This window comes from Fukomys damarensis, unplaced genomic scaffold (genome assembly GCF_012274545.1).
Source record: "Fukomys damarensis isolate Sample0158 unplaced genomic scaffold, DMR_v1.0_HiC HiC_scaffold_15, whole genome shotgun sequence".
NCBI lineage: Eukaryota > Metazoa > Chordata > Mammalia > Rodentia > Bathyergidae > Fukomys > Fukomys damarensis.
In genome coordinates, this window is record NW_022900927.1 from 18802003 (window position 1) to 18824322 (window position 22320).

A 22320-nucleotide genomic window follows, 5' to 3' on the forward strand; every position below is an offset into this window, starting at 1 on the left:
GAGGACACATGGGGCGATGGAGGATGGCAGAGGGAAAAGTGAGGCTGAAGAGGCAGGAGGAAAAGGAAAGGGCATAGGAAAGAAGAAAAGGCCTGGGCCCAGAGCTTTATTCAGTAGGAGCACTGTCATAGGGCAATTCTTCTCACAGGCCCTTTGGAGTCTCCTTTTTCTGGTGCATGTTCTGCAGGCACTTCGGGCTAAGCTGCTTTCCCCTCCATCTCTATGAATCTGGCTCCCACCCATTCATCACCAGGGCATTTCTGCTTAGAGAAAGCAATTTTAATATTAGCTTAAATGAGGAAAATTTGGAAGGAATTTGGCTATAAACTGTTATCTAATGCAGCTTTGAGTGAAGGAGAACTTTTGGGTTCTTAATAAAATTAACCTGTGGTAGTATGAATAATCAATAGTTAGTAGTATTTTAAAGGGTGTTAATTTCTCATTCAAATAGTCTGCTAATGAGGGGTATCAGGGGAATTGGTTGGGGCCTTCGCAGTTACAAAAAAGAAAGGGGAGGATAGGCAGTGTGTACGGCAAGGTTTACAGGAAGTATCCTGCTTGCGGGAAGAAACAACACAGGGACACTGTGGTCTAGGCTGCACTTGACATCTTTGGGCCACTGGGGTCAATTCTAAGGTCTCCACAAAGGACTGAGCAAGAGGAATCACCTCGTAGTTGCAGTGGGTCTGGGTCAGACAGGAGGAGGAAGACTCCAGTGCATCACCTACTACCTAATTTCAAAGTGCTAATCCAGGTCTTCACCTAGAGTACCTGAGTCACTGTGGGCAGGATTAGGCCCTGGAGGGTCTGACATCAGGAGTGGGTAGGCTTTCTCTGTGGGGATGTCTCTGGAGCACAGAGGGATGGACAGGGAGACCTGAACACTTCCCAGCCACTTGCTGCTCCTGTGCCTCCTGCTGTAGATTCTGTGCATGGGGTGTGGGCAAAGCATCGGGTCTTAGGGCTGGAAAGTTGCAGGACTGGGATGGCAGCAGAGGTGGGTAGCACTTTAGCTCCTGTAGCTCTTCTTGGTGGACGATGTCTTAGAGATGATGCGCATGCTGGAGCTGGTGCCACTGAGGCTGTGGCCACTGGTAGAACTAAAGCTGCTGCCACCACCAGAGCCACTGTAGCAGAGGCCACCACTGAAGCCACCACTGTAGACACCCCCACCCACACAGAGGCGGCTGCCCCCACTGTAGCCTGTGCCACCAGAGGAAGAGACCACAGCTGTGAAGAGAAGACATGGGCATGTTGGCGTGTTCTGAGTTTTTCACGTTGCCCTCCCATCTTCAAGGTCACACTTGCCAGAGACTAAGGCTTTAGGCTCCTGGGCTATGTTTGTTCCTCCTGTCTACTAGGAGGCTCTCATGTTGGATAGACTTTGAGGCCTCAGATTCAAGAACAGCACCATAGGCCAGGGATTTAGCTCAGTGGTTCCACTGCCAGCCTCAAAAGTATAAGATCCCAAGGTCAAACCCCAATACAAAAAAGAACAGCACTGTAGACTCCCATGGAAGAGACCCATAGGCCATGTATATAACACCCCAGTATTGGAATCCATTCAACCAAGTGAACGGGAAGCAATCCATTAAGATCTGCCCAGTGTTTTCAGTGACCAGAACTCACTCCCTGAGAAGACAGGGCCCCAGCCTGTGAAACCTGTTGCTATTGCTCTGCCTTTCCCTTCAAGTTTGCTTACTCCTGTCTTTGCATCAGGTGGTTTCAGGCTCCCCCGGGCCTTCCTCTTGTGGCCTTACCCACTTGGGGCTTTTATGGTTCTGACCAGGACTCAATGCTCCTACCTAGGATGCTGAGCTTTTCAATACCCGCTTTGCCCCAGGTGGGGGAGGTCACTCCTGAGATTATACCTCCTGGTCTCCTGGGAGTGCAGGCCAAGCCAGGCCAGTCTCTGTTCTACTTGCTCAATTAATTTGCTTCAACTCTAAATACAGATCTTTACCTTTCACCTACTTCCAAGCCCCTTGTGTTAGAGTTCCTGCAGAATAGCTGAGAAATCAACCATTCAATAACATAGGGGCCACTGGGCATGGTGGTGCACAACTGTAATCCCAGCACTTGGGAGGCTGAGGCAAGAAGACTGCTGTGAGTTCAAGACTAGCCTGGGCTACAGAGTGAGTTCCAGGTCAGTCTCAACTACATAGTGAGACCCTGTCTCAAAAAACCAAAAATAAAAATAAAAATAATCTAGGGGCCATTACTTGAGAAGTTCCATCCCATTATAGGATTCTCTGGGGTCAGGATGGAGTCCATGGGAGTGTGACCCCACTGTGACCACCCTCAGGGGTGAGGAGCCACTGCAGAGAAACTCCCCCAAAACATTATCCCAGAATGATGAAAAAGTCACTGAGCTCTGCTGTAAGTTACTCCTTAGGGACTTAGAATGTCTCCACTCTGAGTTCTCTTGACCCCACTGAGAGGAAGAGCCAAAGAGCAGAGGGGTCTCCACAGAGCCCTTAGGAAGGTCTTGATGACATCTGTGACCCGGTGTGTCATTTTCTAGCCACTGAATTCTAATCAGTGCTTCCATTAGCTCCTGTTTGCCACTCACTCTCCTATCATCCCAACATATTTACTCACAGATGTTAACTGATCCAACGCCTTCACCAGTGAGTCTGTGGCAGGTGGAAAGAGAGAGATACATCATTAGCTGAGAAGTTAGAGGCCCTGGGTTCTTTGTATTTAAAGTCATTAGCACTCAGCATGTCCTACACTGTGCTTAAGATTTTCATTCAACGCTTTAGCTTTAGGGAGGTGAAAATATTTGAGGGGATATCCAGAGAGATCAAGTTAAGATACATACAAAAGTACAGGGAGGGACTTATGCTGATGTGGTGGAGTGAGATAATCAGTTTCTAGGGTGTCTCTGGAGAAACTTGGAAGCCCTGAGGCTGATCCCAAATGTAGCCATGTTTGTTATGGGGCCTGGGTAGTAATAGATCTGTTTGGGGCCTTCCAAGTGGCCATGACCACCTCTTCCTGGCCTGGCCCTTGTCTTAGTTCAGGATGAACTAAGGGAGGAGCTGCAATTGCAGGCAGCCTCTACAGGAACAGTTGGATTTTCACCCCATTTCTGGCCCTGGACTTTCTAGCTGGGGGCCTGACATTGTGGGACCCGTGTGGCCTCTGTGGCACGACTGTCATGCTCTAGTGGCATCTGTTTTGGCCATGGTGGGAAAGAAATGGCTCCCCTGTGCTCCTCGCCCTCCAGTAGCTTCCTGTAGGTGGCGATCTCGATGTCCAGAGCCAGTTTGACATTCATGAGCTCCTGGTACTCGCGCAGCTGCCGCGCCATGTCCTGCTTGGCCTTCTGCAGGGCGTCCTCCAGCTCTGCCAGTTTGCTCTTGGCATCTTTGAGGGCCAGCTCTCCATGCTGCTCGGCATCTGCGATGGCAGCCTGGAGTGTGGCACACTGCAAGCAGGAGGCAGAAACTGTGACACTGTTCACAGGGAGTGCCATAAGATGTGGGCTCTGGTTTAAAAATATGGGAAGGTGGGAGGGTTCCTTGAAGACAAATTAATATGCAGATGCTGGAGCATCATGTTTAAAAACAAGGCTGTTCTCTGTCCTTTAATGCTTTAGACTCACTGGGACGAGAGAAACAGCTTTCTGAGGTCCTTCAGTGCTGCCTTTCCCTGGACATTGGGTGCTTCAAGCAAGCTGAGCTTGACCATCTGTGGCTCCAGAGGGAAAGGGGACCTGATATTGTGAATGGCACTAGGCGAGTTGAGTTCCATTTGCATTTTGGAGGCCACTCATATGTGAGGCCTCTCTCTGCATGGGCTGAGTTAGACCCAGGCCCAGGTCTACCCCGGAGCAGGGCCCTGAATGGAGTGCTCTGTGGGAGCTCAGCCCTACCTGCTTCTTCAGGTTGTCAATCTCCAAGCGCAGCCTCTGCATGGCGCGGTTCAGCTCAGAGATCTCCATCCTGGTGGTGCGGAGGTCATCCCCGTGCTGCCCAGCGGACCACTGCAGCTCCTCATACTATGAGGAAGAACAAGCAAGGCTCAGTGGGGGCAAGGGATGGGTGCAGCAGGCACCCAGTTTCCAGGCTGTAGTTTCCAGACTCTGAAGACTTTCAGTACTCTGCTTGGAGACTCCTTGCACTGTCTCCAACTCATTCTAATCTATTTCCCTTGTCTCTTGTTCTGCCCCTCATTTTACATGTCCACAGGCTTCACCCCACGGTTGGACAGCTGTGGTGTGTTCTTTCCCTTCTTCCCACACCCAGCTTCTCTTTCCTGTTCCTCTACTTGATACATCTCACTGTTCCAGACTCACCATCACGCAGGGTGCTTGTCCCTTTGTAATTTTAAAGTTCCTCTATAAGCTGTTTGTTTTGTTACCACATCTCATCAACCCCAAAGATTCCCTGGCTCAGACTGTCTGCTCAAACCCGGATAGTCTCACTCTGACCCACATCCTAACTTTGACTCCCAGGTCCCTGGCCCCAGCCAGTTCTACCTCTCTTCTCTATCCTGCCAGCCTTTCCCAGGAAGCACCAGACCTTCATCTTCTCTTCTCTTTTTCTCTCTCTTTCTCCTGTTGGCCCCAAGGGTTAGACTTGCCCAACTGTGCCTGTCTCTCTGATACAGGGCACTGGAGGTATGTGTCCATCTGTCCTGGCAGAGGGACTTGCCACCATCTGCCTGAATCTGGCAATTCCTCTAGCTCTTAATGGTGCTGCCCCAAGTTAGGGCTCAGAACAGAGTGAGCCTCAAACAGAACTCAGATCCTTGGAGCCCACCAGACTGGGTCATCTGAGAGGACCAGGACCTTAGCTAATTTGCCTTTGAAACCTCTGGTCTTGGTGCTTGTTCAATTAACTTGACTTTGGTGCCTCACCTTGGTCTGGTACCAGGATTCAGCCTCGGCACGGCTGCAGTTGGCGATATCCTCATACTGGGCCTTGACCTCAGCGATGATGCTGTCCAGGTCCAGTTTGCGGTTGTTGTCCATGGACAGCACCACAGAGGTCTCAGAGAACTGAGCCTGAAGCTGAGCCAGCTCCTGTGATTGGGCCAAATGGAGAGCTGAGGCAAGATACCTGTGTGTGTGTGTGTGTGTGTGTGAGTGTGCTGGGAGACTGTGGCCTCTCCCAGACAGACCCTAGCATGCATGGAGGGTCTTACACTGTTAGGGCAGAGCTCCATGCTTAAGTATGAAAGGGCAGGGTAGGGACATGAGCAAGCCCTGAGGCTCAGAGATGCTAATCACAATACAGGCCTGGCTTGCACAGTTTCTATGAGGATTAAACTGTCTATATTGTTGGGCTCTGAATAGTAAAATCGTGATTAATTTGTTGCATGACCCAAAGCCTCGATTCTCTAAATGTGACCTCAAACTGGCAGCATCAGCCTTACCCAATGGACATCCCAGCCCCACACTGAGCCCCAGCTGGTATTCTAACAAGACCATCAGGAGGGTCATGTGCTTTGGAGTCCGAGAGTTGCTAGTCTGAAATCTAAGCAAAAGTACTCCTTGGCCTTCTGAATTCCCAACTGGTCCATACAGTTATTGTTTTTAGCAAAGTACTATTTTATAGTTCTTATGCTATAGTTTATGTTTCCTAAATAATTTCTTCTCTCACTGACCTCTCTGGGGTCAGCCCATGGGCCTGCTGGGCAATAGGTCAGGTCAGAATTATAAGCCAATACCACCCTGGATGTCACAGTGAAGAGAATCGGCTGAGCAAACAAAACTTTGTGGTCCTATATGGGCTGCGAGATGATCACTGAAGCCACCCAAAGACTAGGAGGTGATATTCCTCGCTCTGAGACAACATGACAGGCTTGTGTTGGGCACCAAATGTAGATAATCCTCTGGAGAAACTGGTCTGTCCCATCTCAAGGACTACGTGGAGGTACACAATCTGCCCTGTACCCCCACTTTGGCACTGCTGTCCTATATCCTCACTCAGCTCCTCCAGCCAATCTAGACTTTGCCAGGGGGCGTTTGTATCCTTGTTCTCCATAGCTTGGACTTGCCACTGTGGCCTATTGTCATTTCCATGTCTGAAATGGTATAGTTATTTGATGATGTCTCCACCGCCTGTCTCCCCTACTGTAAGATAAGACCGAAGAACTTAGGGACTTCACTGTGTTTGCCCAGTGCCATCCCTGAAGCCTGGAGAACAGTGTCCTGGTGGACAGAGGTACTCAACAAAAATGAGTCTTCAGGAGAAGCACACAATTGTGTTTTAGGCTTCCAGAAACACCTGGAGACTTCCTAATTGCCACTTGATTTGCATAATCTCATCATTTTGCAGTCTGTCTAGGAAGCAGCAGGTGGGGCAGGGCTGGGCTGGGCAAGCCCAGCTGTTCACAGTGCTGCAGAAAGTTGTGCATTGCAGATCGGCAGGCTGTACTTTTGTTGGCCCAACTTGGTCCAAGTTGCTGAGGATGTTTTTCAGCTCTCCTGCCCTCCCAGTGGCGCCAGGAAACCTAATTTTCTCCTTTGTAGGAAAAGCAGCATCTGTGCTCATGAATTATAATCTACAGATGGGATGAGAAGCCAGGAGAAGGGCAGGGAAGGAGCCAGCAGCCTTTGTGTTCAACTGAGGTCTCCAGCTCTCCCAAGGGGGAAGAGCAGGCCCTCTTACTGCCTCGTAGAAAGCTCTGAGGAAGTTGATCTCATCCATCAGGGAGTCCACCTTGGCCTCCAGCTCCACCTTGTTCATGTAGGCGGTGTCCACGTCCTGGGCACAGAACATGCTATCACCCTGGGGATCACCCTTCCTGAGTTAGCTGGCTGCCTCTGTCTGTGATTTAGAGGGACAGCTTCAGAGGCTGGGGGAGGACCTGGCTGTCCCAAGGTTCTGATCTGCACACCAGCTCTGTCTTCTGAGTCTAGCTGGATGTCCAGGAGACTAAGTTCAAGTCCATTTTTGTACCCCATCCCTCGACGCTGGACTTTATTAGGAGATTTACAACTCAGACTTGGGATTTCCAGATCTTGACTCACTTCTGATTTATCTGGGTAACCTTGGGCAACAGACTTATCACTTTTAAGTAAAACCTGCTTCCAAGATGTGTGCAAGTAAGGCCTGGTGGGCCTGGTGGGCCACTGTAGCATAAGTGACAGTTTGTGACCCCAAGAGCCTAGGAGTGGGTAGAGCACCTGTCTCCTTACCTTCTTGAGTACCACAAACTCATTCTCAGCCGCTGTGCGTCTGTTGATTTCCTCCTCATACCTACAGGAGGGGTAGGGGACAGGGGATTAGGAGAGAGGTTCTGGGAGTGAGATGGGAACCATGGAGTTTCAGGCAGGCAGGCTGGTCTCGAGAGCAGCCCTGGAAAATCTACTGTAACTTAACTCTCCTGAATACATGTGCCCCCAAATCACAAATTAAAAATCCCCTTCTCCCCAGAACCCAAGCTGAAAACAACAGAATAGAACTATCTGTCCTTTTTATGAGGTTTCTGCTCACTGCCTGGCTCCTCAGTGTACTTGGGTCCCCTAAAGGAGCATGCATGTGCTTGCTTCAGCAGCATATATACTAAAGAGCATGCATGTTTCCTCTTTTTTAAAAAATGGCCTCGCCTCAATCCAAACAGAGGCCCTGAGGGGAAAAGCAGAGAGAAAGGTAAGAGGTGGCAGCTCCTGGGCACTGACCTGGCCCCCGCATACCATGTGGCCTTCATGTCCCCTCACTGGTCACAACCATTTGACCCGGGATTTATGAAGCAGAGTCACCAGGCTTACAGGTGACCTTCTTCCCCAGGTTTCTGTTTTCTTCAGTTTGCCCCTACACAGCAACTTCAACTCTTCAGTCTGTCCCCAGGGGTGCGTGGTGGTGTCCATTGCTCAGCAGACCTCAGGGGAGGAAAGTTTCTCTTCTGCTCCAGTTGACTCATTCTCCACCCAAGCTGCCTCAGCAACAGCCAGTCCCATCCTCTTAGCTGTGCTGGATGCTGCGGTTTGAACCTTGGCTCCTTCACCTCAGCTGAGTTGTCTTGGGCAGCTTATGTTACCCCAACCCTAACCTCTTAGAGGCACTTCCCCATCCATGAGTTTCCTTTACGGAATCCTCTCTTCCTTTACGGCCACAGAGCACGAACCCACAGTATGTATACTATCCGAAGTTTCCTGCCTTCATACTGCCGCTAGTGCCCAGTCTGCTCTGAAAATCCTTCCTGCCATTGAGACCTCAGTGCTGTTTGGGCTTTTTGCTGAATTCTATTCAGCACCATTGATGCTCCTTATTATTTCCTCAGCACTTTTTGATGAAGTAAGAACAATTTTTCCTTCCACTAATTCCATGCAACTGTCCTCATCTTCTGTGTTTCTGAGCTCATAGTCCCTCTGTTGCACAGGCCACTTGGACCTCATGGAAATCTGACCTGGCCATTTACCAGGAACATACGCATTACCACAAGCCCTGCCATATCCCTCCTGGTGACCTCTTCCTTCTCAACTTGAGGTTTTAGGCTTTTCCCCAAGGAAGTCGTCTTGGAGTAAAACTCTGTCATACCATGTTTGCAGATGTATTATAAAATTGCCATCTGCAATCAGTTCTTGTGACTGTGTCATTGTGCACTTATAACTAAACACAAATGCAATAACATAGCTAGCACTTACCAACTTACTATGTGCCAGACACTAGGCACCTTATTAAGTACTTTCTGTTCATGTTTTGACTTTTGATACATATAGAAACTTAGGTTTAGAGAGGTTAAAGTGTTTTCTTGAGGCCATTTGTCTGAATAGATGAATGTGCCACTGACTAGATTGTATAGCACTGTCACAGAACTTTGTGCTTTGTATTATCATGGGTAGCATGAGAGCCTCACACTCCTCCCATAGAGAGTCAGGTACATTCTGCTGTCTATACCGGTTAGTCATCATCCTCTGTAGCTCACACCTTCCCAAAGCCTCAACATTCTTGACCAGAGTCTCGGTTCTCTTTCTACCACTATTCCCAAAGTGTGTATCCCATTACCCACTGGTCTAGGCCCGTCTGGAGAGAGGACCTCATTTCTCCTGCTGCCCTGGGCTCCCCTGTTGCCCCAGGGCCAGGCTCTGGCCCAGGAGCTGGTTGGACGCCCACTTACTTGTTCTTGAAGTCTTCCACCACATCTTGCGTGTCCTTCGGCTCCATCTCCAGCCTGCCCCGCTCTCCTCCCAGGCGGTCCAGCTGTCGTCTCAGGTTGTTGATGTAGGCTTCAGACATGGGCTCGAGATTGGTCCTGGTGGATTTTTGGTCTTGCAGGAGGCTCCGTTTGGTCTCCAGCACTTTGTTCTGCTGCTCCAGGAAGCGCACCTGTCCAGCCAGAGGTAAGAGACTATGAGGGCTTCCACGAGGGCAGCCTCCAAAGGCATCTCAAAGAAGGGCCCCTCAACAGTGCGAGGGAGTTTGCACAAGAAGCTCAGGGTCCAGGAGGCAGACTACTCTTCCTCCACCTTATTCTAGGCTACAAGGAGCATGGCATGTAGAGAGCCAAGCCCACATAGGTGCAGGGGGCTTAGGAGATAGGCAGTGGTTTGGTTTGGAGAGGGGAGAGCTACAGAGGATCAGAGGGGATGGAAGCATTTGAAAACAATAAACCCTTGTGATGTACGGTAAATTAAGAAAAGAGCACTCTGCCATAGTGTTATCAGTGAGATTTTACTTCCTATTAAGTAGATAGGCAGGCGTTTGTGGCAGAAAATTCCACATGTGCACTTTGTTAATGACAAGATTTCTCAGGATCTAGGATCTGGTCTCAGTTGCCTGCATATTCCAGAATGTATTGGAATGGGTCACCTGGAGTTGCATTTGAGCCACATCCTTCATTAGCCATATGACCCTGGGCAAGACCCTTCCTCTCCTCTCTGGTCTCAAGTCCCTTGTGATCTTGTGCTACTAATTTGGGTTTCTTGAACTAGCTCCATTTGCTTCTCAGCATGGGAGTCAGGCTTGGGAAATATGAACAACCATTCCCTTAAACAAAACCTTTCCACTGGAAGGAACTGCAGTGACAGCCACCCTCACAGAAAAAGGGACCTGCATCTCCAGAGATGGCCATGTCTTCACAGATGGTCTTTAACAAATGCATCTTTTCCTGTTTGGCCCTCTCACAGTCAGAGGGGGGAAGATGTCCTGGTTCTAAGTCCCTCCCTAATCCCATGCCCTCTTTCTCCTCGTTTTCTCCAAATGAATTAGGGAAAAGCAAGGCTTAGATTCTTTCCTGCACAGTAAGACTACTGGAAGTCTCACCTCTGTTGGTACAACCCAGGCTAGAAGGGGTGTCAGGGGTGACAAAGCTAAAGAGCCAGAGTCTCAGCAATGCCTTTGGTTAGGTCTGCACATTCTGTGATCTCACCCAAAGATAAAGCATCATAGCTTTCCATACCTGTAAAAGGGACCTTAGAGTCTTTGAGCAGTGACACTCCCAGGAGTAGATTCAAAATTAGAACTTGAGTCTGGTTGCCTCTTAGCTCAGACCCTTTCTTCCAGATCCCAGAACTGGTTCTTCCCAGTCCAAACCATACAGCTCAGGTGTGTGGTGGTGGTACCTGTCATGCAGGGGTTCTCCCAGAGCTGGAGAATCCCTTGGATCCAGGCCATGAAGCAGGTAGGATTCAGGCTAAAGTCACAAATTTTCTTTTACTCAAGGACATATGTCCCTTCAGCACTCACCCAACTTCTCAGATATGCTCACTTCCCAGGGAGATGCCTATTACTGCAAGAGGGCACCAGTGCTGATTAAACTGGGAACCAGCCCACTCCCACGAACGTACCTTTCATTCTTTTGTCTCCTTCCCTCGAAAGTGACCTCAATGTGCTGTCTAATTTTAAGACAAGCACATCTTCACTGACCATCAAAGAACAATATTTTTGTAGTAGGTCAGAGAGCTCTTGGGGCCAGAGATAGATGTTTTTTAGTTCCTACCTCAACAAAGTGGAAAACCACCCTCTCCTACATCCTATCAGCGTACTGCCCAGCCCCAGGATCACAGGGCTGGGGAAGCCACCTGAAGTTGACCTCAGAAAAAGCACAGAAAACATAGACCCTTTGGTGGTATATCACCATTTTCCTGGTGGGGACCCCACTGGCCCCTCACCTTGTTAATAAAGGAAGCAAACTTGTTGTTGAGAGTCTTGATCTGCTCCTTCTCCTCTTTGCGCACCCGCTGAAGAGAAGGATCTATCTCCAGGTGCAGGGGTGTTAGGAGACTCTGGTTGACAATGACCTCATGGATGCCCCCAGCTCCAGAGACCATTCCACCTCCAAATCCATATCCACCAAAGTCTCCCCCCACTCTGTACCCCATGCCACCAATACCTAGCCCACAGCTAGCACCCCCAAAGCTGCCCTGGCTGGAGCGGTAACCCCCACTGATGGAGATTCTTTTGCTGCCCCCAAAGCCATGGAGGCTCCTGGTCCTAAAGCCTCCCCCAAAACCACCTCCGATGCTCTTCCTACTCTGGGACACCGAGACAGAGCTGAAATTGGGTCAGCATCCTGGGAGGAGGCTGGCTGAGGAAGCACTGAAGTTGCGAGTGCCACCTGACTTGATGGTGACAGATGATCGCTGGGTCATGATAGGAATTGCTGCCAGGGGATAGTGGAGCAAAATGTCCAAGGGATGAGCAGCCTTCAAAGTGTAGCCGTCCGAGACTCTCCTTGACTTTTGTCCTTTTTGAGAACTGGACTTGGCTGGAGGAGATCAAAGACCACTCTGCTGAATTCACCTCAATGGCATGTCTGGCCACAGCCCATCTTCGTGTCCTGCTAATCACCATGGGGAACACCCTACCCAGGCAGGACCAGGCCTGAGGATTCAGGCCTGTGGAAGGTCTGGATTCCGAGCCCCCCACCCAGGTTCCCAGTCTCATGCCATGGACACTCCCCTTGTTTCTCCACACTCCATCCTCTATTGTCAGGTCTTGGGCTCTGAACCCAGGCACCTGACTAGGCATGTCTATTCTGGACATGAATTTATATATATAAATTATGTTTGCTCCTGAGGATTTAGCCTGGGCCACACCATCCACACGGTGGCAGGTCTGCCACAGCACTGTTTTATTTGATTCTCATTACTTTGTGAGAGTGGATGATAAAAGTAATCATGGCTGATTTTTTTTTGATCGGTTACTATGGGTAGTTGCCTTATGCCTATCATCTCATTGACTCTCTGACATCACTATGGCATAGCTGTTCTCGTTTAACCCATGGGGCAATTGAAGCAGAGTACTTAGGCAACTTGGCTAAGGTCGCACAGCTGGTAACATAGTTGGTGACTCTTGGGCCCAGTATTACATGCTCAGAATCTTTGGATCTTGCTCAGCTGGGGAGTCAGGCCTCCAGAGGAGAGGTGGCTTGTCCAAGGGGAGAAGCAACCAGGACTTTACTCCAAATTCCTATCTCTCTATTGTTCTCATCCCTGGTCTTAACTTGCCCTACCCCTGGGGACTGGGGGATTTAACAGTTTTTCTCAGTGACACTTCTCCTTCCCATAATCCTCACGCTTCCAACCATTCCAAACTTCAGTCCTTGTTTCGCTCTCAACACCCTTCTGTCCTGTGGCCTCTCTCTTCTGCCCTTTGACTTCCTGCTCTGCACTATAAGTGTTTTCACAGCCCTGCTTTGTGGCTTCCCTCCATTTCCCACCTGGTCTGGATCACTGAGTCCACCCTCTCAGCCTACCTGGCCCCAGTCTGGGTGAGTCCACTAGGGGAGGGGTCCAGGACACTCATAAAGTCAGGAATGTGGGAGCTTCCTGAATGTCTCACAGCTCTTGCAATTATGGGCTAAATGGCTCCTGTGCCTGGCCCCAGGGCTGACTATTAACTCCTCTCTCTGGCCTGTTATTTCTCTGATCAGGCTTGCAAGTTTGAAGCTGTCAGGGAACAATCAGCCCCTTTGAGGGCAGAGGCCAGAGCCACCCACCCTTTGTCAGTGTCCCAGGAACACAGTCTGGTTTTGGGAAGGGAAGGCATCGCTCAGCTTGACATACTGTTCAGGTGACTAAGCAGGGTTTCTGCCCAGAGCCTCTGGCTTCTCAAAGAAGGCATTCCAGGGAGAGCTAAGAAGTGGGAGAAACTGGGGTGGAAAGTTTGGTAGTCTCCTGCACCCTTGTGTGTCTGCAGCCCCTGTCTCTCCCATCTTCCCATCCTCCTCCTCAGCATCCATCACTCGGGTGTGCTGATGTACCTTGAGCACTGCATATGTGGGGCCCCATTCTTGGGCAGGAGGAGAATTGCTTTGGGCTCATCACCATCACAACAGAAAGCTGGATGCCAAACATATTACACATGCATTTAATGGACACGTTCTGGGGAGCGAACAGAGGTGCACTCATTCTTCCAGCAGCTTATAAACTCTCTGAGACAGGCCTGGCATTGAGATGGCCTGAGAGACACAGGCTCCCCATCACTGCATCTGGTGGTGGTGCCGAAGGGGCATTTGTAATCTGCCTGGGCCTCACAGAGGATGAACCAGACCTTGGAAGAGAGTAGGCTATGGGTCTACATGTCAAGCACAAAGAGGGGTCAGGAGTGTACTGGGGACTACAGGAAGATCAAAGGCTGACTCAGGCTGGGGAGTGAGGTTTAGCCAGGATGCCAGGCTTCCCAGCAGTACAGGTGAGGTGGTGGAAGGGAGACCAGGAGAAGGACTCAGGAGTCTTAGTGGGGGTGCAAACAGGCATCGAGGCGGGGGCAGTGAGGGAGCCTTTGGCCGCATTTAGTGCTTGTAGTTCTTCCTGCTGGAGGACGTGGTGGAGATGAACTTGACACTAGAACCACTGCCCCCTGGGCCCCGGCTGCTACTGGCAGTGAAGCCAGAGCCCCCCAGGCCTGTGCCCAGGCTGTGGCCACCACTGGTGGTGAAGGAGTAGCCGCTGCCTCCACCGAGACCAAGGCTTCCACTTGCAATGCCACTGCCACTGCCATAGCCACTGGAAATGGTGGAGGTAACCACAGCTGCGGGAGAGAGGACATGGTCAGAGTCACAGGCAGGAGAGAAGACGCCGAAAGCTGTCAGGGCATGTGCCCTGAAGTCCCTGGTGTGGGGATGGCATGGTCTTGGCAGACAGCCATTTGCTTCATTGTAGTTTCTGCCTGCTCGGCCCCAAGAGCCGCATGCTAGAGTGGAATTCTCCCAGGCTCGAATGGCTTTCTGCCTCCTCTCTGCTACTCAGTGCCCCTTCTCCTTTCAGAACCTACTGGAGACTTCTCTCCTTCCAGGGCTTCACAATCCCCCCACTGTACTCTCTGGTCCCTGTCCTTTTGCATGCCTGGACCTGGAGCTCTCTCTTTCTTCTGTAAGCTAACAGAGGGGCCACACATGCTCTTCCCTTGGCAGCCCCCATCTACGAGACCTGGCATCCCAGATGGGAGCTGGAATATTCTAGAAAAATCCCTGGCCAGTCAGCTCTGACCCCTTTTCTTCTACAAACCTATTCTTCTAAATTATAAGCACGCATCACCTTAGATTAGTACTCCACTTTGGGCTCTGCAGCTGAAATGAAAAATGAGCTATAATAGGTTTATTACGTGCTAAAACAAAACAAAACAAAACAAAACCAAAAAACCCACAACTGTGTTGAAATCCTAACCCCAAGTATGTGTGTGTGACCTTATTTGGAAACAGGACCTTTGAAGATGTAATCAAGATAAAGTTTCTAGAATGTGTCTGAGTCCAGTATGATTGTCCTTATAAAACTGGAGAAGACATCCCTGTGAAGATGATTATGCACAGGGACAAGGTCCAATGGTCACAGAGACAGAGTTTGGATTGAGGCAGCCACAAGCCAAGGAAGACTAAGGGAGGAAGAAGCCAGAAGGGATTCTCTGCTGTGGAGGGAGCCTGGCTCCATCACACCTTTACTGTGGGCTTCTTGACTCCCAAACTGTGAGACAATAAATGTCTTTTGTTTTACATGTTTTGTTTTGTTTTTTTCTGGTACTAGAAATCAAATGCAGGGTTTTGCACTTGCCGGAGAGGCACAGTGCCACTAAGCTACATCCCCGGCCCGATATCTGTTGTTTTTAAGCGCCCCAGTCTGTGGCACTAGGCTGAAGTAGCTACAGGAAACTAACACAAACCTCCAGGTATATTCAGAAGAAAAGGAAGCTCAAGGCTATGCCATCTGTTGCCAGAGTTAGTTCTGAGATCTTGGGAACTCCTAGACATGGACTTGAGGCAAATTAAGGGTAAATGGGGTGATTCAGAGGGCTCTGCTTTCTAGGATCACTGGCTAATGTAATCAATTGTACTTATGAATCCTTCATCAAGAAAACCAAACTCACTTGTAGCATATGAATTGGCAGTATCGTTTCTGTTGGCTTCACCATGCCAGCACTGCCCTCTGTGAGAGAGGACTTCTGCTCTTACTGGCACACTAGTAATTCCTCTCCTGTTTTGGAGAAGCTGTAACCAACTGCTGTGGTCCGTGGTGCCTGAGTGGCCTTGGAAACCCTTGGCAACTTTTCGCAGCTATACTCTGCAGAGCAAAGCGAAGCAGGGATTCTTCCAAGCTGTTTGGAAAAGGAGCCTCCTCTTTGGTCATGCCCTGTGCATAGCATGAAGTCTCTCTTCAGAGGCTCAGGGGAGACCAGGAATTTTCATAAGCTTTGACATCAAGTACTCATCTTGGATATTTCTGGGCTAGACTTGCAGCTCCAGCAATACAGTATGGACTCCTGGGAGGTGGGAGACATGGCTGGGGTTTTTCTAAATCCACTCAAAACAATTACAACAAACCTCCTGTTGTCCTTTCCTTGGTATTCTCATTCACAAAGAGGCAAAAATTGTGATTTTGAAGTTTCTCTCCTAATATGGTTGTCTTTTCAATAGACCTAAAACTTCAAACTTTCTCAAAGTGAGCCCAGCCTGTGGGATTCTCTCAGGTTTCATGTCTTCCCATCCTTCAACTACCCACACCCCAAATGATGCAAGAATGATGTCATACTCACAGATGTTAACTGGAGAAACTCCTTCTCCACTCAGCCTGATTGAGAGGAGGGGGAAGAAAGGTTACATTTGTGTCCAATAGTTTGTGGGTATTTGCAATGATAATTTTGCAGTTATTTTAAATGCATTAAAAACCCCTTTATTATTTTTATTGCAAATGCTATACAGGTTGAAGTTATGTGAATACTAGTAATATTAAAAATAACAATCTAATGAGTAGAATAATATGGAGTTTGAGGTTCATAGATGTAAAAGCTATAATCTCAGAAACACACTTTGGTTTGAGACCAGCCTGGGCTGCAAAGTGAGTTCCAGGTCAGTCTCAGCTACATAGTGAGACCCTATTTAAAAAAAAAAAAAAACAAAAAAAACAAAACCAAAACCAAAAACAGAAGCACACTTTGGTTTAAAATATGTGGATACTCCTAAAGAAATTAAAACTAATGACACACTGGCCATAACTGGAAAGGCAGGGCTTGTCCTATAACAGGATTTCTCTCCAGCAAGGGACTATTGTAATGTCCTAGGCCAGCATAAAGGTTATTATAGGTGTGGAGAGGAGTCTGAGCAGTAAAAATAATAGTAGCAACAATCAGTCTATTATTGTCCAAGCAAATGGCATTCATCACAAACACACACTTAGAACTTTAATAAGAGCTAACATTATTGAGTGCATGTTACCTACATTGTGCCGTTTAGTTCTCTCAACAGCTCCATCAGGTAGGTTATGATCTCAATTTTGCACAGGTGAAATTGAAGCTCAGAGAGGTTAATTAACTTGCCCATGAACACAAAGCTGGATTTGAAGCCAGGTTGATCTGACTCCAAAGTCCATGTCTTTGGCTGCTATACTGACTCAGAGCTAACATCTATTGAGCAGTTGTTGCATAAAATGCATTGTTCTAAGATCTGCACGTGTATTCTTATTTTAACCCTTTTAACAATGTATGACAGCAGAACTATCATTATTCCCATTTTATAAGTGTGAGCACCAGGACATGGAGAAGATGAGTAATTTTCCCTTGGTTACAAAGATGGTAATGTGCAGAACATCACGCTCCCACTAAGATTCGGGGATCATGTAATCTGGACCTTTCATTTTTTTTCACTGAAGAAATTGAGCACTGGAGGCTGATGTTCCTAAGCCTATGTGGCCAGGTAGTGGTGGACAGGTGAGCCAAAATACTACCTCACTTTATTCTCAGTCCAGAGCATTTTATGCCACACTTCAAGACCTGCTGGGTAACCAGTCTCTCCTGTGATAGTATGTGATCACTTAGACCTGCTCAGAGCTTAGGTTTCTATGGCATGCTAAATAAGTTTGTACCTCAAATGATTTATTAGCCCCAAAGGATATTGCACCTGTCTTCCTTGTTATAGCCCCATTCCACTCACATTTTCTAATAGAGGAGAAGCTGCTGCAATCTGAGCCCCTTGGAATATCCATGCAGTGGGGGAGAGCTCAACTTGTATGGAGGATGTGCTTGGTGCCTTTGCCCCTCACCTGCACTCCTCGCCCTCCAGCAGCTTGCGATAAGTGGCGATCTCTACATCCAGGGCCAGCTTGACGTTCATCAGCTCCTGGTACTCACGCAGCAGCCGGGCCATGTCCTGCTTGGCCTTCTGCAGGGCCTCCTCGAGGTCCACCAGCTTGGCCCGTGCATCCTTCAGGGCCAGCTCTCCACGCTGTTCAGCGTCAGCAATGGCTGTCTGCAGACTGGAGCACTGAAAGGAAAGGAGGAAGCCATGACTCTTACAGCCAGCCTCTGGAGGTGTGGGTGGGTGCTTCTGGGGCAGAAGTCCTCAAAGACAGAAAAGACCCAGAACAAGTGAGCATCAGAGGAGCTCTTGCCCTTGCTAAAACTTTACCTGCTTCTTGACACTGTCAATCTCCGCTCTCAGCCTCTGGATCATCCGGTTCACCTCAGAGATCTCTTGTTTGGTGTTGCGAAGGTCATCGCCATGTCTGCCCGCTGTAACCTGCAGCTCCTCATACTGATAGGACCAGAGCAGAACCAGTCACTTAGTCAAATACCTGGCCTGGGCACAGTCTATGCTAGAGGCAGCCTGCTCATCGCTTGGTCACTTATTCATTCTTTCGCTCATTGATTCAGGAGGCCTTTCTTCCTTCCTTCCTTCCTTCCTCCCTCCCTCCATCCCTCCCTCCATCCTTTCCTTCCTTTCCTTTTTTTTTTCTTTCAACAGTGGAGATTCAATCCAGGACTTTTGTATTGAGCTATAAGCCCAGACCTCTTTAAAATTTGAGACAGGGTCTTGCTAAGTCAGTAAATTGCCCAGGTTGGGCTCAGGCTTGTGACCCTCTTACCTCAGCCTTCCAGATTGCTAGGATTATAGCCATGTGCCCCTACACTCAGCTCAGATGGTATTTCTTGAGTGCATCTGCTTGTTGGGAGGCAGTAGACTCCAAGAAACCACCATGAGCAGTCAGGCTCCTGTTCCCTTAAGTCAGTGGTGGTGAACCTATGGCACTCATGCTGTAGTGTGGGCTATTTGCTATCATCAAAAGCTCTAAAAGCTTTGTCATCACTACTCTAAGGCTTACAGTTTACTGGGGGAGATAGACACTATTAAAATCAGTACATTATTCAGTTTATGATTCCAAAGAGAATAAGTGTCCCTTAGGAAAGAACAGAGCCCTTGAGAGTGTCATATAGGATGCTGATCAATTTGCAAGTGGGGAAGGGGTGGTAAGGGAAGTCTCTCCAGAGATGGAGATGTTCAAATTGTGGTCTGAAGGATGGAAAGAGGGGCCCAAGTGGCCAGTTTAAGGGGAGAACATCCAAGACTGGGGGAATAGCCAGTGAGAAGACCCTGGGGCAGGAGGGAACATGGCAAATTCTAGAAGTAAGGAGGTGACATAACTACTGTTTCTGGGAGTTCCTGGGCTTAGGCATGTGCCCAAACAGTGTCCATGAATTTTGGTAGCCCTTCAGATACTGGTTCTGGGAACACATGGAAAAGAGGCAAGGAAACAGTGTTGCATGGTGTAGAAGTTGCAGATGGCAAAAAGGGGACCTTTGTGGGAATGTTCCTTGGTCTCACTGGCTGTCAGTCTAGTGGTGTACCTATAGGACACACTCATTTAGAAGAACCACTGTATCCCATCTCCTCTGAGAATGAATCTGTGAAATCCATAACTTTCCCAACAGAAGGAGAGCCCTATCTGAGTCAAGATCTGTCCAGTTTTGAAAGTACTGGACAAATTATCTTCCTCTGGTTGTAGATACTCAGGATTTACAAAACAGCCCCAGCAACACAAACAATCATTCAGTATTCATTCCACCTTGGGGTTAAGTACTTCTTACCTTTATCCACTGTCACAGAACAGCTCTGTGAACCCCTAACACCTGATAATCTCCTCCTTTCTGCTAGCCAGGAGGGACTAAGGCAGCACTAAGGGTAGGGTAAGGGACAGGGGCTGCCTTGTAGGTGGGCAGGTGTCACTGTAAGTGACCTGTATTTGGTATACTATACCCCACTAAAGCCAAAGCTCTTTCTGGCCATTGCAGCCCCCAGGACAGAAACTCTGTTTTCCAGATTAAGCTGTCTTGCACCACAAAGTTCACATTCCTGCCTTTTGGCTGCTTGCTACATATTAGGTATGGGCTAGGTTTCCATATGCACATCAAGTTGGGTTTTCATAGCATCAGAGATGTTCTTGTCATGTTGAAGGACATGGAAATGCTCCCATATTTCCTGAGTGAAGTCATGATATAGTGCCTGGAGAACACTGAACCTGGAACCTAATGGAAGTGTCCACATTTACCTTGGTCTGGTACCAAGACTCAGCCTCGGCCCGGCTGCGGTTGGCGATGTCCTCATACTGGGCTTTGACCTCAGCGATGATGCTGTCCAGGTCCAGATTGCGGTTGTTGTCCATGGACAGCACCACAGATGTGTCACTGACCTGGGTCTGCATCTGGGACAGTTCCTGCAGGGCATCAACTCAGTGTTACCCAGGCACAGAAGAAGAGATCTTGAAGCCCTGAATGACTAACAGCCTAAGGGAGGAATCTCTTCCTTGGTTTCCCTAGTAGATTATTCCAGCTGTCCCCTGGGTACTCCCAGCCATTGAGGTGATTCCATTTCATCCCAGGAAGTTTCTGGGCCATTGATCAGTGTGCTGGCAGATTTTCCCTGATACCACCTCTCCAATCTCCCATCTGTGTGCTTCTCCTTAGAGGACTGGTGGATAAGTGTTCTCTAGATCCAAGTCATAGAGACTTAAGTATGACATGTTTTTTCATATGTGGGCATAAAAAGTGTCTTTAGGATCAGGTGATGTTCAGAATCCTGCGGACCCTTATATAGTATGACTTCATCCCTTCCTCCCTCTACCTTTCTACAGATCCAGGTCTCTGAGGCATTTCAGAAGGTAGGAAGCACTCAGCCAATGAGCTGAGGGGTAGCTGACCCTCCGAATTTTCAGCAGTGGGAGGAGGAAGGGTTGTTGACTCTTTGGGGATGTTACCCAGTGACCTAGAGTTTAGAATCAGCAGTCCCGCCCTGCTAGGTTTGCCCTGCCACGGGAGGAGGGAGAGGTCTCAGAGCTGGGGCTACCCACCAAATCTTGGAGGACATGGGCCAAGATTCTGGGTAAAGGCATTGCAGTAGAGGAATACTCTGCAGTATTCCTTTCTTTTTAGGCTCCAGGGAGAACAAAACAACTTGCAGACTCTTACTGCCTCAAAGACCACACGGTGGAAGTTGATCTGGTCAGTCAGAGCGTCGACCTTGGCCTCCAATTCCGCTTTGTTCATGTAGGCGGCATCCACATCCTGGAATAACACGAGCTTCCTCTGAGATCCCAGCCCCAAACAGTCGTCCCAATAGAAGCTGGGAAGAATCCCTTCTAGCCTGGGGTTTAGAAAATTCAGTCCTGGGGGTCTTGGGGGTGGGGGACTGAGACTGGAGACTTGAGTCACCTGGGGTGACAGAAACCTGGGCAAGGTCAGCACAAGGTGAGGGGCCGCAGCATTTTGGCAGGTTTGAGCTCTTTGGATGATCTTAAGGTTGATGTAACATTTTTTTAGTGACCCAAGTGTCAGTCTACCCTTCCTCAGTCCAAAATTCAATCGTGTTTCCTTTGTGAGATGCTTCCACTCACCTTTTTCAGGGTCACAAATTCATTCTCAGCAGCTGTGCGCTTGTTAATTTCATCTTCGTACCTGTAAGGACAGGGGTGAGGGAGGGGGCTGAACAAGTACCATGCAACTCTTCCAGGCTGGTGTAGCAAGAGTTGAGAGACATCAAAGCCTTTCCAGCTCTTCTGCTGACCTGCAGGTGACTCTGGGTGATTCATTTAACCTCTATTTCTTCCTCTATAAAAGGGGGCTAATTTCTTCTAACAGTTTAAAAGAATCTTTATAAGCCTAGAAGGTGAGCACGGAAGTGATGAGAATAGAAGTACGCCTTAGGCAATTTCATCTCTTTAGAGATGCACAATTAATTCTAATTGTTCAGAAAGCTTGCTGCCTCAAGCATCTGCTGAAATAGTGTAGCAAGTTGTGTTTGTGTAGAACACTGTTCCAAGTAGACATCGACAGATCTTCACTGGACCTCTGGGTGGCAGAGGAGCAGTGTATTTTTTGTAACGAGGTGTAGCTCAAACTCAGAAGCTGAGCGTGTACTAGGTAAGGGTTAGCTAGGGAGCTTGTCCATTGGCTGCCTGCCCTACTGCAGCTTGAGTGATGTGAAGCCATGAAGATCAGATAGCCTTATTTAAACCCCCACTTCTCTCTTCCTATCTCCCACGCTGAAGCTAATGTCATCTTAGAAATGCAAACCTTCCCAAACCCTGAGCTCACATCCAGTGAAGTTAAATGTTATCGGCCAAAGTGAAATAATATGCTTCCCAGAGTGAGTGGCAGTATTTCATCAGATGTGCTGATATCACTTTGCAGCCATATACACAAATAAGAGCAAGATCCTTGTTAACAGATGAAGCTCCCTTTGTTACTCTGCACATTTAGTCTTCTCTTTACAGGGTCTTGAGTGTAAGGTCCAGAACTCTCAGTTGACACTAGCTGCTGTTCCTTTGCATATCTCTGGCCCTCAGAAAAAGGAGCCCTGGGACAGTAGTGTGTGGCCAGAAGCCTGTCTCCCACTCACCTGACTTTGAAATCTTCTACAACCTCCTGCATGTTCCTCAGCTCAGCCTCCTGCCTGCCCCTCTCTGTGGTGATGCCATCCAGCTGCCGTCGAAGGTCATTGATATAGGTGTCAAACAGGGGTTCTAGGTTCTGCTTCACAGTCCTGGAGCCCTGCTCCTGCAGGAGGTTCCACTTGGTCTCCAGGACCTTGTTCTGTTGCTCTAGGAAGCGTACCTGGAGGGAGCAGGAGAATGATTTTTTTTTTTTTTTTTTTTTTTTTTTT

General features: G+C 48.7%; 2 protein-coding genes across 3 annotated transcripts in view; both read right to left on the reverse strand.

Moving 5' to 3' along the window:
• Nucleotides 1–1009: 1009 nt before the first annotated feature.
• On the reverse strand, nt 1010–11548 carry LOC104865192 (keratin, type II cytoskeletal 5). The gene is given in 9 exon segments (XM_010628607.1): nt 1010–1230; nt 2602–2644; nt 3218–3433; nt 3881–4006; nt 4868–5032; nt 6624–6719; nt 7154–7214; nt 9076–9284; nt 11069–11548. Coding segments are annotated over 9 exon segments (1617 nt in total).
• Nucleotides 11549–13606: 2058 nt separating this feature from the next.
• LOC104865193 (keratin, type II cytoskeletal 75) overlaps nt 13607–22320 on the reverse strand; it is a 10191-nt gene continuing 1477 nt past the window's right edge. The window contains exons 2-9 of one of the 2 annotated variants that reach the window (XM_010628608.1): nt 22057–22271; nt 21053–21113; nt 20628–20723; nt 19712–19876; nt 17794–17919; nt 17429–17649; nt 15927–15961; nt 13607–13931 (exon numbers count right to left, since the gene is read on the reverse strand). In XM_010628608.1, the coding sequence (XP_010626910.1) occupies nt 13693–13931; nt 15927–15961; nt 17429–17649; nt 17794–17919; nt 19712–19876; nt 20628–20723; nt 21053–21113; nt 22057–22271 (1158 nt within the window). In that variant the 3' untranslated portion in view covers nt 13607–13692. Of the gene's footprint in view, nt 13932–15926; nt 15962–17424; nt 17650–17793; nt 17920–19705; nt 19877–20627; nt 20724–21052; nt 21114–22056; nt 22272–22320 lie in introns of those variants that run through there. The other variant, XM_033763643.1, reaches the window with a different exon arrangement.